This window comes from Cyprinus carpio, chromosome B25 (assembly GCF_018340385.1).
Source record: "Cyprinus carpio isolate SPL01 chromosome B25, ASM1834038v1, whole genome shotgun sequence".
NCBI classification, from domain to species: Eukaryota; Metazoa; Chordata; class Actinopteri; order Cypriniformes; family Cyprinidae; genus Cyprinus; species Cyprinus carpio.
In genome coordinates, this window is record NC_056621.1 from 10,577,101 (window position 1) to 10,591,474 (window position 14,374).

The following is a 14,374-nucleotide window of genomic DNA, read 5'->3' on the forward strand; positions in this document are numbered from 1 at the left end:
TGAGAAAATCATATCGTGAAATCAGTATTTCAAAACCAATTTAGCCTCAATAACTAGCAGAAAGAACTGTTGCTAATAAATAGAACAAAGACTTGAGACTTGACTTGGACTTGGACCTCAGAGATTGTGAACATGTCTGACTATTTTAATGATGTCCTTGCTATGTTTCTGAGCCTTAAACATGTCAGTTGCATTGCTGTTTATGGAGAGTCAGAAAGCTCTCGGATTTCATCAAAAATATCTTAATTTGTGTCCCGAAGAAAAACAAAGGTATTATGGGTTTGGAACAACATGAGGGTGAGAAATTAATGACAGAATTTTTATTTTTGGGTGAACTGTCCCTTTAAGGATAATATTAGTTCTTAGAAATGTAGTTTTTGTTGTACTATGAACTTTTGTCACATTTGTCACAGGGTGTTAAAAAGCCAAAAGAGAGAAAGATCCTCTCGCATCCGGCTACCATACTTCTACCCAGCTGACACACCCCTCGCTCCGAGCTGGTTGTCATGGAGACAGAGAATCCAAGGCAATGCAGTGCAGGCTACTTCCTGCTGCAGGGAGCTTGAGTGACAGCCGTACAGAAGGACACGGGTGCTTTTAGGTGAACTTGTCACAGATACACGCAAGATACCTGCTAGTTATGTCAGTCTTTTGCAGACACGCTCTATTTATTATGATTAATAAATTTACAATGGATTCCACTGTAAACTTTTTGGTAGGATAAATCCAAATGGATTTTGACTGGATTTAAGATGCATTATTTAGTTTTTATTAAATAGCTAATCCACAACAGTGTATAAACATCGCTCTGTGATGGACAGCAGTAACATTGCTTGAAATGAGATCACACAGAGGTATAAATGCATTATGAGCAAATAATATTTCCCCCGTTCTAACAGTCCGGTATATTAATGACCTTGTTGCTCTGTGACATCACCACAGTGTCCCCTTCAAAGCAGATTATGTTGCCATGACAACCATGCATCATTCCTCAGGAGTCAGCACTCTACCTTTTGAGCTCAGAGCTCTTTCAATATTTCAATAAGACTTTATCTTATAGTTAAGACTGTGAGGTCTTCCGATCACAGGTTAAGCCTATTTTGTCAATATGACAGCTAAAGTTTTTATGGGATTATAAACACTTCAAGAAGATCTTTTCGAGTGCATTTTAGGCCGTTAAATTAATCAATCTAGAGCTGCGGTTCATGACCTTCAGTGATTATTTTAGGGTCTGATTCATTCTAAAGACAGAAAATGCAGTAAAATTAAATGGCACAGGCCGCAATCCCATTTCCTGATATGAATGAAGCTAACGTTCCAGGTGGAAATGAGACTCCAGCTCTTTGTGAGGGCTGCAGTTTGACCAATTCGCTACCCATTCAGTACCTCGGCTTGATTTCCTGGACTGGCTTTAGTACTCCATCTAAAAGATGGTAAGCCCTCTTGTCCTTCAGGGAAAGAGAGAAAGAACATTTGCTTTCCAGTGCTATCATATTCAAACAGCATATCTCTGGATATCTCCGGTGTCTTCTATGGTTGAACACCTTCAGTAATTGATCTGCTTGCTTGCGGTTTGTGTTTTGGGGAAGGATATTGATGGTGCTAAGCAGGAAGTAACACTCAGTGTCACAAAGATGTTTTGGTGTCATTCAGGACAACCACCACCATAGTGTAACTACAATAAATAGTCTCTCTTCTAACAGAATTTTGAATTAATAACTCATATTGCATTCAAAAGACTTTTTGAGTGAATTTCTTTGACCTAAAAATTAGTTGTGACTTGTGATAAAGAAATAGTTCACCTAAAGGCACGAATGACAATGAATTAAATTTAAAAACCAATTTAATAAATATTTGGGGCCATTTTTCCTAAAAAGTATATTTAAAGTCATTAAGAAGTCTGTGTAAACACTTTCTGAAGTAATTACAATTGATATTTTCTCATTATTTGTTTATGTATATCTGTTCTGTTAAATTTGACATAATTTAGTAACAGATTGCAGAGGGCTTTAATGCGATTAGATTCTTACTATCAGATAATTATATAAAGCAACCGAAATCGGTCAGAGAAATCATAATCTGTACATTTTTTACAATTCCAATCTGTAATGGACACACAGAATTATTTTTAGTCGCGCGCGCACACATGCATACATTCTTCTCTCTCTTTCGCGCGCTCGCTCTTACTCTGTGGCACTGTAAACCTTCTCTCTCTCTCTCACTTTCTCGCTTTCTCTCTATCACTCTCTCTCTCTCTCTCTCTCCCTCCCTCTCTCTCTCTCATACCCATTCCTCCAAGATTACCGCTCATGTTTTCCTCTGGTGATTTTCATCCTTCATCTGGGGGTTATGTCTCTCGCTTACGACACGCTCTCTCGCCGGCGACCGGGCCCTGCCTTTCTTAACCGGTGTCACAGCTCCTTCTTCGACAGATAAAGCCGGCGGTGAGCTTTTTTTCAACGGTTACAACTCTCGTCACATCGCGCTCTTCGTCGCAAAAATGATTAATTCCGCTCAGCCGACGCCTGTCAGGATGAAGCATCACTCCGCGCGCGCGGCGGTGGCGATGATGAGGATGATAGGCTGTAATAACGGTCGTTATGCGCGGAATTTTCTCCACAGCGATTGCGTTATCAACGAAAAGACGGTCGTGCTGCAGAAGAAGGATAACGAGGGATTCGGGTTCGTGTTGAGAGGGGCGAAAGGTAGGGGAGAAGACGGACCCCTCGTCGTCTCCGCCGCCTCATCCTAACTGTTCCTCACTGCATGCTTTACACCCTCGAGAATCAAACCGTGTTGGTCCCTCATTTAACGCTGTTTCCTATCCCCTTTTTTGTACCCCCTCACTTAACGTCATTTCTGTTGATTTCAAAGCGCGTCATCGCGCGCGCACTTGATTTTGATGTGTCTGCGTGGCTTGAGCTGCATGAATTGCATCCATGTCAAGAACTTCTGAATTAATGAATCTCTTGGTGTCAGCGTGTCCATCACTTGACTGCGATGCATTTAAGTGGGCTTGTCAAATCTGTGAAGTGTAAACACAGACCCCCACCCACTCCCCGCTCCATGTGCTTGGCTTGTGTTTGACTGCATTAGGGCTCTGCTGGCACTCTGTCTCGAGGGCTTCCTGAGTCTGACAGGCCAGCTGTTTCTTTCTGTGGCTGAAGCGTTTAATTCACTCACAAATCCTTCATAAAAATGTATTCATCGACAACAAACCATTAACTATGCAATGTATTAACTACTTAAAATAGACCCTAAAAGTCTCCTTCCCATCCACAACTGCAACGCTTTTAGCGCACTACAGATCCCTTGAAATTGCGAGTGGTGCACCATGGCTGCTTTCTGCATCAGCTCTTGTGATGCCCCTCGTTCTGTCAGACTCCAGACCAGTGCTTCTCCCCACACTGTCAGCAGTGACATCCATGCATGCATTTTCTCTGGTTATATAAACGTCCCAACTCCTGCATTCATTTTTGATTTGGTTGGATGGATGCATTGCAGCTTGCATCATGTATCATCAGACCAGATGTTCTTGTTTAGCCACACTCATTATCCATTGTGCTACCAGGCACTCGTTTTCATAGGAATTGTATTTTTCATACCATCGATGTAAAAGCATGTTATTTTCAGCATGTTTTTGAGTAATAGCAAGCTTAAACATAGACTAGATAGGATTATAAATAATGTCTAATTTAAGTAATACATATTCACATTTTTATTGCCAAATATATATATATATATATAAAAAAAAAATACTAAAAAAAATACTTATATATATATTTTTTTTGTGTACAAAGGTAAAATTATATATGGGTCCATAAAACTAGCACATTGTCTTTTGATCTTTACGATATCTTTCCTTTGGTTCTGTCTTGTCTGACATGGCCTGGATTTTAGCGGATACTCCCATTGAGGAGTTCACTCCGACCCCGGCGTTCCCTGCTTTGCAGTATCTGGAGTCTGTGGATGAGGGAGGGGTGGCATGGAAAGCTGGCTTGAGGACTGGAGACTTCCTCATTGAGGTAAGAACACGATTGGGTTTCCATAAGCTTACGGTTTGTTTTGGAAAGCCTCAGAAGCCATTGCTTGCTAAAGGGATGGAAAGGTCCCTGATCAGCTGGAAAGAGTGATGTCCGACCCATGCAGGGGTCTTCCTCTTGAGCTTGCTGTTGAATCACACATTAGTGCAATCAGGAGAATGTTTATGCACAGTCTGAGCTTGTGAATATGAGGAAAGGTCGTGGTTAAATCTTTAATGAGACAGAGCAGCTTAGAGACGCAGGAGATGAGCACTCCTGGAAAAAGCTGTGAACACACAGAGCTCCGTCCTGTGCAGAAAATCCGTTTTCAGATGTCTCTGGAGCTCTTTGGTCTGGGTTGCATTTAAACGGTTAACCTTTGCATAGGCAATCTAGCTTATCTTTTTTGAATTCTCACTTTTAATGAATGAGGGTGTTACCTTGACACTCTGAATTCATTTGAAAGTTGAAAATGTCAGGCCGTAATCACCCATCATAACTCTTTGTAGAAGTTGGGCTTTGAATTTGATAGTTGTCTGAGAGTGATCTTGCATTTATTGGAGGTTGTAAATTTTTTATGCCTTGGAGGTACTTTGGATCTGTAACCTGTCAAGTCCAAAAAAGAAGCAAAGACAGCTAAGAAGTATGATAAGGGCTCATTCTGACCATTTCAGTTTTTAACCACCTTGTGCTTATTACCAGATTATACATTCCATTTTGGTTAGAGCAGTGAGATTATATTTTTGGTATGGCACTATATATTTGCTATCTGCAAAACTACCTATTTTCAGAATCGACTTGTCGTTAGCTTGTCTGAACAGTTGGTCATAAGCAAGCACAAGACTTCAATCAGGTTAGGTTTATTCTCAGAACATGTTCTTGTGATCAGAAATAGCAAGACTGAAGTGTGATAAAATGTCTTGTGGTGTGGACAAATCCTTCATAGTAATTTTCTTGATATGTGTGTTGTTGAATGTAGTGAATTTGTTGCAAAAGTGCTGCTTTGATGGCTTGATGGCTGTAGGTGTTTTAGAGGAGGTGAATTTAAAGAAGCATGTTTTAGTGTGTTCAGTTAGTGATTATATATATTCCTGTGATGCAAATCTGAAGTTTCAGCAGCCATTACTCCAGTCTTTGGTGTCAAAAGTCATATGCTCATTTAGTGCTCAAAAAACATTTCTTATCAACAATGTTGAAAACTGGTGCTGCATAAAAGAAAAAAGTTCACCCAAAAATGAAAAGTTTCAGAAAATGTACTTACTCTCAGGCCATCCAAGATGTAGAGTTTGTTTCTTCATCGGAACAGATTTGGAGAAAGTAATCATTACATTATTTACTCATTTATGGATCTTCTGCCCTGGATGGGTGCCGCAGAATGAGAGTCCAGACAGCTGTTAAAAATCTAGAAATGTACTCCACACAACTCTAGCCCATCAGTTAACAGCTTATGAAGTGAAAAGCTATAAGAACCAAATAAGCTACAAGCTATAAGAAACAAATTCATCAAGACGTTTTTAACTTTAAATATAAAATACGAGTCCTCTATCCTTAATACTGCTTTCTTTAGAGAAAAAGTTGTCTCATCTGAAACAGGGGAGAAACATGCACAGATTTAAAAGCTAAAACAGTCCAGAACAGCTTTAAACAAATATATTGGTGAATTTTGATGTTAGAGGACAACAGGGGATGAACATCTTCACTGGAGGAAGCATTAATATGAATTACGGAATCATATTTTTAAACAGAAATGACAATTTATAGTTAAAACACTGTTATGGTGAATCTGTTTCTTACAAACATGCAAGTTTTTACTTTAAACCATTAATTGATGGACTGGAGTGGTGTGGATTACTTGTGTATTATTATGATGTTTTTATCAGCTGTTTGGACTCTCATTCTGATGGCACCCATTCACTGCAGAGGATCCATTGGTGAGCAAGTGATGTAATGTTAAATTTCTCCAAATCCTTCAGTGGAGAAACATTCTGACTGTTTCTGCACTGAAGGATTTGGATAAATTGTCTTATGTTCATGTTGAATTGTCTGAGGGTGAGTAAATTTACAGCAAATTTTCATTTTTGGGTGAACTATTCTTTATTTGTGAAAACCATGATGCAGTTTTTTCTTAGAGAAACATTATTTGTAAGATGTCTTTACAAAGATGTCTTTAGTTAACCCTCCTGCTCATCCCTATTATAAATATATAATGATGATGGAAGTTTATCTGCAAAACACCTGTCTTGGCCCCTCAGTTCTGGCTGAACTGACACTTCAGCGATGACTGACCACGAGACATGAAAAGCATTGGGAACGTTTTCCTCCTTTCTGCATCAGCAAAATAAGTTCATTTGCATGCAAAATTCAAGAGAACACTCACTTTGTGTTAAAGCACAGAGAGCAGATCCAAGATCTCAGCACCGCGTGGAAGGGCAGAGAAGGGAAGAAAATGATTGGCTTTCATGAGTGGTGAAGATTTCATGAATTATTAGCTCCTTACGGTAATCCAAGAGTCTAAATGTAGCTAAGCCAGAATGTTTCTATGATAGAGCAGTGGGAGCTGCATTTTGATTATGTAATTTAGCAGGAAGTGTAACGTACGTTCTTACAATGCTAATGATAGTTTTCATATCTAATAGGTTGCTGATGTACTGCAGTACAACATGCTAAAATTATTTTCAATGCAATTTTGCTAATTATTTTTAATATTACTATACTATTACTTAATATAAAGTTTATTGCGATATTAATTGAGATACTATGTGAAATATTTATACTTAAGACAAATTCATTTATAACAGTGCCAGATTATTTAAAACAGTTGAAGGAGAAAATGGCAAAATATAAAGAAATAGTAGTTACTAGTTACAGCACCTAAAATATTAATATAAATATATATAAATTTTATGTAAGTTTTAACCTAGATTCTTGATTTAAAAAATTGATAAGCGTCGCTCAATGCCGTACTTTATAAAATATAAAACATAAGTGTATGCAAATGCAATATTGCACTCTAACCAATTTTAAAAGTGACTTAGATTAGTCTGGCACAATGTATTTGTATATGTAAAAAGCGGATAGAAAATGTGTATATAAATTCATTCATCATCTCTTCTCCCCGAATACCGTGGAAACAATAAACACGTTTTAATCGTCCAGTCGATGATATTGACCATCAGTCCCACAGGAGCCAAGCAAGCTTCACTACCCACATCAGGTTGAGCCGCTGGCGTTTTGCTCTCTCACACTTTGGTGTATGGATGTGTCAGGTCCCAGGGACAATCTAGCCTTCTGGACAAAGCAAGGTGAAGCTCTCACAGAGAACTTGACCTGGTTTTGCTTTACGTTAATGGCGAAAGCTTGCGGTAAATTTGGTAGGGATGTAAATATCTATTTTTAAAAAAAGCATATGTGTTTTACCTTCTGTGAACTGCACCAGAGGTTGAATTGCAGATTCTTACTCCTACATTTCCTGGAGCTTTTGAGAGTCAATGAATTAATCTTATTGCCTATAAGAAACTCTAAGAAATGGTGTAGCTTATGAAGGATGTTAGTGATCAACCAGGAAGCTACAAAATAGAATGATGGATTTACTGAAAATACATCTACACCCACTTGCCCTTGGTGTGTGGGCACGAGTATCTCTCTTTCTCTTTACTCTCATATGATCACATTTGTGCATCTTACTTACCTCTCTTTTCTGTATACAAGAGGTAATACTAGGGCTGGGTGATATGAAAAATGTTACTATCTTGATAAAATGTTTTCATATCAGTCAATATTGATATTTATCATTATAAATTTAAAATTTTTATTTCTTTCATGTTTAAGGGCAGATTTTTGCTCCTAAGTGAAAGTTGTAGAAAGCAGACTGTTAATCGTAGTTACTCTTTATGGTCAGAACGTAACAAACACTTCACATTTTTTCTTTACACTTTCCCAGTCACTTACACTTTTTTCTGCATGTTCTAATGAGTGATATTGTTTCAATCTTCAGCACAGTTTGCAGTGCAGGCTGCAATATTAATAATATACATTTTTATGTCTCCTAGAAATTCACATTTGACAGTAGCTTGAGTTTACAGTAGTAGTAGCTAGAGTCTAAATACAATCGTCTGAATACAAATGCAGAAACACTATATTCTATCACTCCTTTAAAACATTTAATACGTCTATATCAATAATATAATAAAATTTGATATGAATGTCCCACATTTCTGCCACAATAGCATGGTGCAGTTAGTAAATCCATGGTAAATGATGTGATTTGTATATTGAAATACCTTCTGACTGTATCGTTGCGCACATTCTTTCTCCTGTTTGTGGGCGCTGTTTCATCCAGCTTTAAACTAGTTAAAATCACAGAGTAATTTGTGTTCTTCGCTGAATTCAAGCGCTTTACACTGGATCTCACAGCGCTGTTTAGTGTCACTCATCAGCAAGTAAACGTATCTGCTCTAGTGAGCTCACACTGCGCTGCCGTTTGAACTTTCAGCCGAGCGGTTAAACAGTCCATGTGGTGCGGTTCAAATGAGTAGCGCTGTTTCATTCCGCTTTTGGCACATAAACATTATAGCGAACATTTATCGAACTGTTGATACCGTTTTATCCAGGAAAAAATTATACTGCGATAATTATCGTTATCATTTTATCGCCCAGCCCTAGGTAATAGTGTATCTCAGAGCGTGAGTTATCAATTCAATAAAATAATCCGTTTTTACTGACCTAAAATGCATTTGCAGGGCTCACCAACTTCTGTAAAAAAAAAAAAAAAAGTTGTGCATGCTGTTGGAAAATATAATCATAAAGCCATGTTTGAGTGAACATTTTTAATAATTATATTTCATGAATTTAGGAGGTGCATTGCATAACATCTAATCTGACACAAAAAGCATCTGCTGCTTTAAAACTACTTTAGTGGTTTAAACAAGCAGCAGCACTGAAGAATTTTTGGTTCTTTCAAATATCTGGCACCGTCACGAAAGTCATGAAAATATGTAATTGTGGTTATGTAGCTCAAAAAATTGCTAACGTTAAATGTGATGGCTGGTTGATGTGTTTGTTGACGGTTGGACATCTTTCCTCGCCTGTAGTGCTTTCTCTCCAGAATGTTCTGTGTGCACAGAGAGAACCAGCAGGGAGGAAGTCTGTGGACTGTAGGAGATGCCTGCGAGCGTCCTCATGGCCTTATAACCGTACAACCTGTCACCAAAACCTGCTCCTCACGCACTGCGAACCAAGTATAGCGCAGAACATAGCATTTGCTCTGTCACACTAAATGGAAAAGTTACCGGCCGGAATGTTGCGCGATTTCCATTTTTAAGCATCATGGAGTAGATCTTCCTATTTTTTATATTTCCTGAATAACGGAATCCAGTGATGTTACTGACCCTCCTCTTGCGTGTATCTGATGGTCCAGGTCTCATGTTGTAACACATAGCAACGGTTGCCTAGCAATGGCACCAGCATTGTGTCTGAGTGCAGTGATGAAAGTGAGGTAGCGGTTTGAGGTTTTTTTTCTTCTTCATTGTAGTGCAGCACTGGGCCGCATGTAAACATTTCTTTTCCTGTTTGTATTGATATAAAAATACACCATAATGGATTTCAATACCTGAGTGCTTGGATTTCAGGGGCGAATGACTCTATTACATGGTAGAAATTAGCTCTCATGGTTGTTTAGGCATGCATGTAACTGCAATATGCTATATGATGGTTTCCTCCTGAGAGGCTGGCTTTCTTCATTTCGGCTCTCTAAGCCTGGTTTAGGGGTTTCTACACTGTGAGATGATCTTTTGGCTTGGTGGTGCTCACAGGACTGATTTCTAATGACAATGCAGTTGTTCCTTAAGCAAAGCAATGTGGCAGTTTCAGTTATGCGATGGGATGGTAATGCCATGGTGCTTTTACACTATTGTTCATTTTCTTTTAAAGAAATCAATACTGTTATTCAGCAAGGATGCATTAAGTTAATCAGTAGTGACAGCAAGATAATTACAAATAAAATCTGTTCTTTTGAACCTTGTATTGATCAATGCTAAAAAATGTATGGTTTCCACAAATATAAGGAGCACAACTGTTTTCACTGATTTTAATAATAAGAAATGTTTCTTGAGCAGCACATCTGCATATTAAAATGATTTCCGAAGGATTGTATAAAATTAAATGGCTGCAGAAAATTCAGCTTTGCCATCACATAAAATGCATAAAAACAGTTATTTTAAATTGTAATAATATTTCACAATAGTACTGTATTGTTGATCAAATAAATGCAGCCTTGGTGATCATAAGAAACCTCTTTCAAAAACATGAAAAATCTTACCGACCTCATTCTTGTAAAATTGTAATGAATGCAGCTGTTATGACATCATATTAATTAATAAATTATGTAAAATATTTGTACTTTTAATATTTGTCCTTTTTTTAAAGATGTATTTCTGGCGTATTTTTTTTTTTGCCTTTATTGTTATGAGACAGGAAATGAAGTGGGGGAGAGAGAGGGGCCGGGATCGGGAAAGGTCCTTTAGCTGGGATTCAAACTCGGGATGCCATCAGCGCAACGGCGCTTCATGTCGGCACGCTGCCACTGACCATGTCATTTTTTAACAGTAAAAATTAACTAGTGAAAGCAAATATGGCCAGTTATATTATATATTAATATGATTTGTATTATTTGATTTAAGAAATACTGTGGCATTAACATCATTATGGTGTCCATAAATATGGTATCTGGTAAAACTGGCATTTGTTTTGCAAGGCTTGCACTAGGGATATTAAAAATGCTTAAATGCATCAGGAATCCATCTACTTCCTGTGTGGACAAGTTCTATGCAGTGTAACTCAGTTATGTATAGCTCAGTTATCTGCAGGAGTTTTACATTTTAAATAATTATGTTATGCAACTTAATACAAGTCCGGACATCTGTGTCCGGACATAGCCAGTGACCAGAAATGCTGTTTAGACATCCACTTTATCTTTAATGGAAATTCTATAGTCTCAGTGAGTCTTTCACACTATCTTGTGTTTAATCTCCTCTATATAGGACTTGACCACAGAGGTCTTATCATATAACCTTTTTTTAAGTACAGGCCAGGCCAATCCGATAGCTGTGCTGCTATCGTAGAGCAATGCAGACAGGAAAATGGATGAGGCTTAAGTGTGTGTGCGTGTGTGAGTGAGTGTGAAGAGTACAGATCCCCTGTACTCTTAATAATTATCCCCACTCAAGACAAAAGAGCGCCCTCCTTTCCGGAAAGTATCAGGAAGAGGGAGATTTCATTTGAAGGGATAGAGTTTTATCTGGGCTGGATGATTGCCCTCTGACAACCTTCTGTAAATCTCTAAATCAGGCCAGAGGTGCCGTGATTGCAAGCTCTCTAGGCCGCATTAGAGAGTGTGATGTTGACGTTGGGTCATGTTTGGTAATGATAGTGGATTTGACTTGGGGATTAAGAGATGGGAGCCATGTGAATTCATTGAGTTGTATTTTTTTTTTCAAGGATGTGTGACTATTTTTATTTTTTATTTTTTTTATGATGGTTGATTTTTGGATCACATAATGCCAGGGCTTATTTTTTCCCAATCCAAACAGTAGGCCTATATTTATTTATTTATTTTTATGCCAGCTTACAAAAGTATGAAACAGTTATGCATATTTTTCAGCTGTACAGATGCCTGATCTGATGCCTTTTTTTTTTTTGATTAAAGCATATAACATTTTCTATCAGATATTTTTTTTTATTTAATTAAAAAGTATTTATATATATATCTTCAAATAAAAGATGATCAGAGATGATCATGTAGATATCAATTTTTTTGTTTTATTCTGTTTTTGTTTATATGCATGTTAAATATTAGTGCATGCTTTAATTTAAAATTTAAGTGTCATTTTCCACTCATAATAAAAAAGCGGTCTCAAATTTCCTGGATGTTTCTGGATTATTAAGGTGTGATATTAGATACATAAATAGACCTTGCCAGAGCTGTATGATGTTTGCACATGCACATGTTTGCACCCCCTTTTTATTTCTTTTTTGGCCTTGTTATACAGCAGACAGGAAAGTAGACAAGACAGGGGTTTTGGATTGGGACAAAACATATGCCAAGCTCAAATCCAGATTGCTTTAGGCTAACTTGCTTTAGGCAGAATTGCTTTATTTTCAAAGCTTGCTTCAAAAAACCTCATAAATAATGTTCTCCGGGCTTCTTGTATAATATATAACGTTAGTTTGGATGTTTTTGTGCTGGTCTGTAGATGAGTGGTTCCTGTTTTTTATGATCTAAATAAAATAGTAAAAGTCTTCCCTTGTCCATGCATCCTCACTGTTCTGTTACTACTAGTTAGTGTCTTAAGTCTATGTGGAGATACCTGGAGGGGGTCTCCTAGTTCACAGAGTGGCATTATGTAACCACAAGGGTGAACATGGATAGACTGTTACATAATCACTTAGTGAGCAAGTATATATATATGAGTGTGTGTGTGTGTGTGTGTGTGCGCGCAGTACACATCTTTATTCTTCTGGAAGTGACCAGATGTGACACAAAATCATCCTTTATGAAATATGGAGGTCCCTGTAGATTCTCTGTCACACAGAAACACACTCTCAAGTTGGATGAACAGCACGTGAACACACACACATACACACACACACACACACACACACACACACACACACACACACACACACAGACAGAGAGAGAGTCAATCTCTAAGGTCCTTGAATAGAACAGCAAGCATAAATTGTGTGATGCATCTGGGGACTGCAGAACAGCAATGAAATTCATTTGGTTTATGAGTTTTTTTTTTTTTATGCGTGTGCATTGAGACAATGTGACCAGAACGACCCTGAGCAGAACTGATATGATTAGCCAAATGGAAGGCTTATCGTTTTATGGTTTATTTCCTGTGCTGACTCTGTGTGCAGAGGATAACCGCCTGCTAATTTCATCAGATTTTAATCAAGTGTGGGCTGCTCACCACATGTCACACACATCCATCAGTCAAGATCTGTGTGTGCGTGTTGTGTATTTATGTCTGTTATTGTGCTGTGAAATTACAAACGGTTATAATCAATGCTAATTTTACAATTGCAAATCACTGTTTGTTGTGTTTAGATGTGTATGTATAAAAAAAAAACCCAACCTCCTAAAATCCAGTTTTGCATCCAAAGCTGTCTTTAACCTGATTTCGGTTTCGTGACACACAGAGACTCAGATCAACATGGTTATCTCTTAATGGAATAGTTTACCTGAAAAGTAATAAACTGTATTTTTCCCCCATGTAATACAAAATAGATATTTTAAAGAATATACACATGTACGTTCCTTCATAATAAAAGCATGTCCTATTTAGAATAAATATGTTTATACATGTAACTATGACTAATATAAACAATTAAGTTTAGAAATGAATGTCTATTATTTCTCTGCATCTTTAATTGGCAAAATTACATATGGTGAAAATGAGTTCACTCAGTTCCTTCAGCAATTTGGACATTTCAAAGTGTTTATCCATCTGTTACTAATTTTCCAGTTTTATGTATATTTATCTCACGCCACCTGTTGTGTTATCCATAAGCATGCTTATGATACTTAACCAAATTGATCTGAAAGGTTACAGCTGATAATGATCCATTACTCCTTTATGAATTTTTTTTATGTTAAGTGTTTTTGTACAAATTGTGTTACTCTGTTTGTAAATCCACTCTGATTTGTCAGTTTAATAATATGGTTTAAAAACATCATTATACAGTTTATGCATCTCAAATTATTATTATTTTTTTTTTCTTTGCTTTGGTTTTTTTAAGGTAGCTCAGCATTCTTCACCTGTTCAGATGAACCATTTTCAAAATTTCTAGGAAAAAGTCATCATAGAACATTCATAGAACCTTTCTAAAACCACAAAAGAATCTTTAAAGTGAAAAACATTCTGTAGATTATTAAAATATATTTCACTTAGAAAAAGTGGTTCTTTTCATCAAAAAGTTATTTGAGAAACCTAAAATGGATCTTCTATGGCATTCCTGCGAACATTTTGGAACCTTTATTTTAAGAGTGTACATGAGGGTGAATAAATGATAACAGAATTTGAATTATTTATTAACCTTCATGTTGCTCTCAACCTGTACAACTGCAATGGTAACTCATATTGACCACATGCTGTCAAGGAAAAAAACACTATAAAAGTATCATTATAATAGTCAGAGATGACACCATTGGCTCCTTTTTGTTAGTCTGTGGTCAGGTCACTGCTAACAAACCTGCAAGATGTTTCTTCAAAATTATCCTTTTGTATCTTAAGGAAAAATGAGCATATATTTTTGGAACAACATGAGGGTGAGTAATGAATGACTGATTA

The 14,374-nt window shown here is 37.2% G+C and overlaps 1 protein-coding gene across 5 annotated transcripts in view; it reads left to right on the top strand.

The window, feature by feature from the left end:
* LOC109050879 (SH3 and multiple ankyrin repeat domains protein 2-like) overlaps positions 1-14,374 on the top strand; it is an 88,027-nt gene that overhangs the window by 57,642 nt on the left and 16,011 nt on the right. For all 5 annotated transcript variants that reach the window (XM_042753691.1, XM_042753692.1, XM_042753693.1 and 2 more), the window contains 2 exons: positions 2,623-2,705; positions 3,901-4,025. In XM_042753691.1, the coding sequence (XP_042609625.1) occupies positions 2,623-2,705; positions 3,901-4,025 (208 nt within the window). The remainder of the gene's footprint in view (positions 1-2,622; positions 2,706-3,900; positions 4,026-14,374) is intronic.